General features: G+C 61.0%; 1 protein-coding gene across 1 annotated transcript in view; it reads left to right on the top strand.

The window, feature by feature from the left end:
* The window catches only part of ETH_00040015 (Structural maintenance of chromosomes protein, related), a gene marked incomplete at both ends in the record, with an annotated part of 1,498 nt that extends 983 nt beyond the window's left edge, over positions 1-515 (top strand). The window contains one exon of the mRNA XM_013374585.1: positions 148-515. Coding sequence (XP_013230039.1) covers positions 148-515 — 368 coding nt within the window. The remainder of the gene's footprint in view (positions 1-147) is intronic.
* Between the last annotated feature and the right edge of the window lie 69 nt (positions 516-584).

Raw genomic sequence — 584 nt, 5'->3', positions numbered from 1 at the left:
AGCAGCAGCAGCAGCAGCAGCAGCAGCAGTGCATGTCGCGAGCCAAGTCTAGAGGTATTTTTGCCGTGGCCTTTCCGCCTGTGTGCCCTCAACTACACCCACGCAAAACCCCTCTTGCTGCTGCTGCTGCTGCTGCTGCTGCTGCAGCGTTTCACGGCCATCGTGGGCCCCAACGGCTCGGGGAAAAGCAATGTAATAGACGCAATGCTTTTTGTCTTTGGGCGCCGCGCGCAGCAAATAAGGCTGCGGAATGTGACGGAGCTTATTCACAACTCTGCTGCTGCTGCTGCTGCTGCTGAAGCAGACGCAGCAGCAACAGACCCAGCGCACCCCGCCAAGCCCAAGAAAAAGGCCGCCGCAGAGCAGCAGCAGCAGCAGCACACAATCGACAGGGCAAGTGTGTCCGTTTTCTTCCAGGAAATTATCGACCCCGTAAGCTCCACACAGCAGCAGCAGCAGCAGCAGCAGCAGCAGCAGCAGCAGCAGCAGCACATCACTTGTTCGCAACAGCGTGAGTCCAGCTCCTCACCCGCAGCCCCCCCCCCGCAGCAGCAGCAGCACCGCACCCCCCGCACCCCCCGCAC

This window comes from Eimeria tenella, genomic scaffold (genome assembly GCF_000499545.2).
Source record: "Eimeria tenella Houghton genomic scaffold, Eth_scaff2152, whole genome shotgun sequence".
NCBI classification, from domain to species: domain Eukaryota; phylum Apicomplexa; class Conoidasida; order Eucoccidiorida; family Eimeriidae; genus Eimeria; species Eimeria tenella.
Note: the sequence above shows the minus strand (reverse complement) of the source record. Positions and strands in the feature narration are given on the sequence as shown.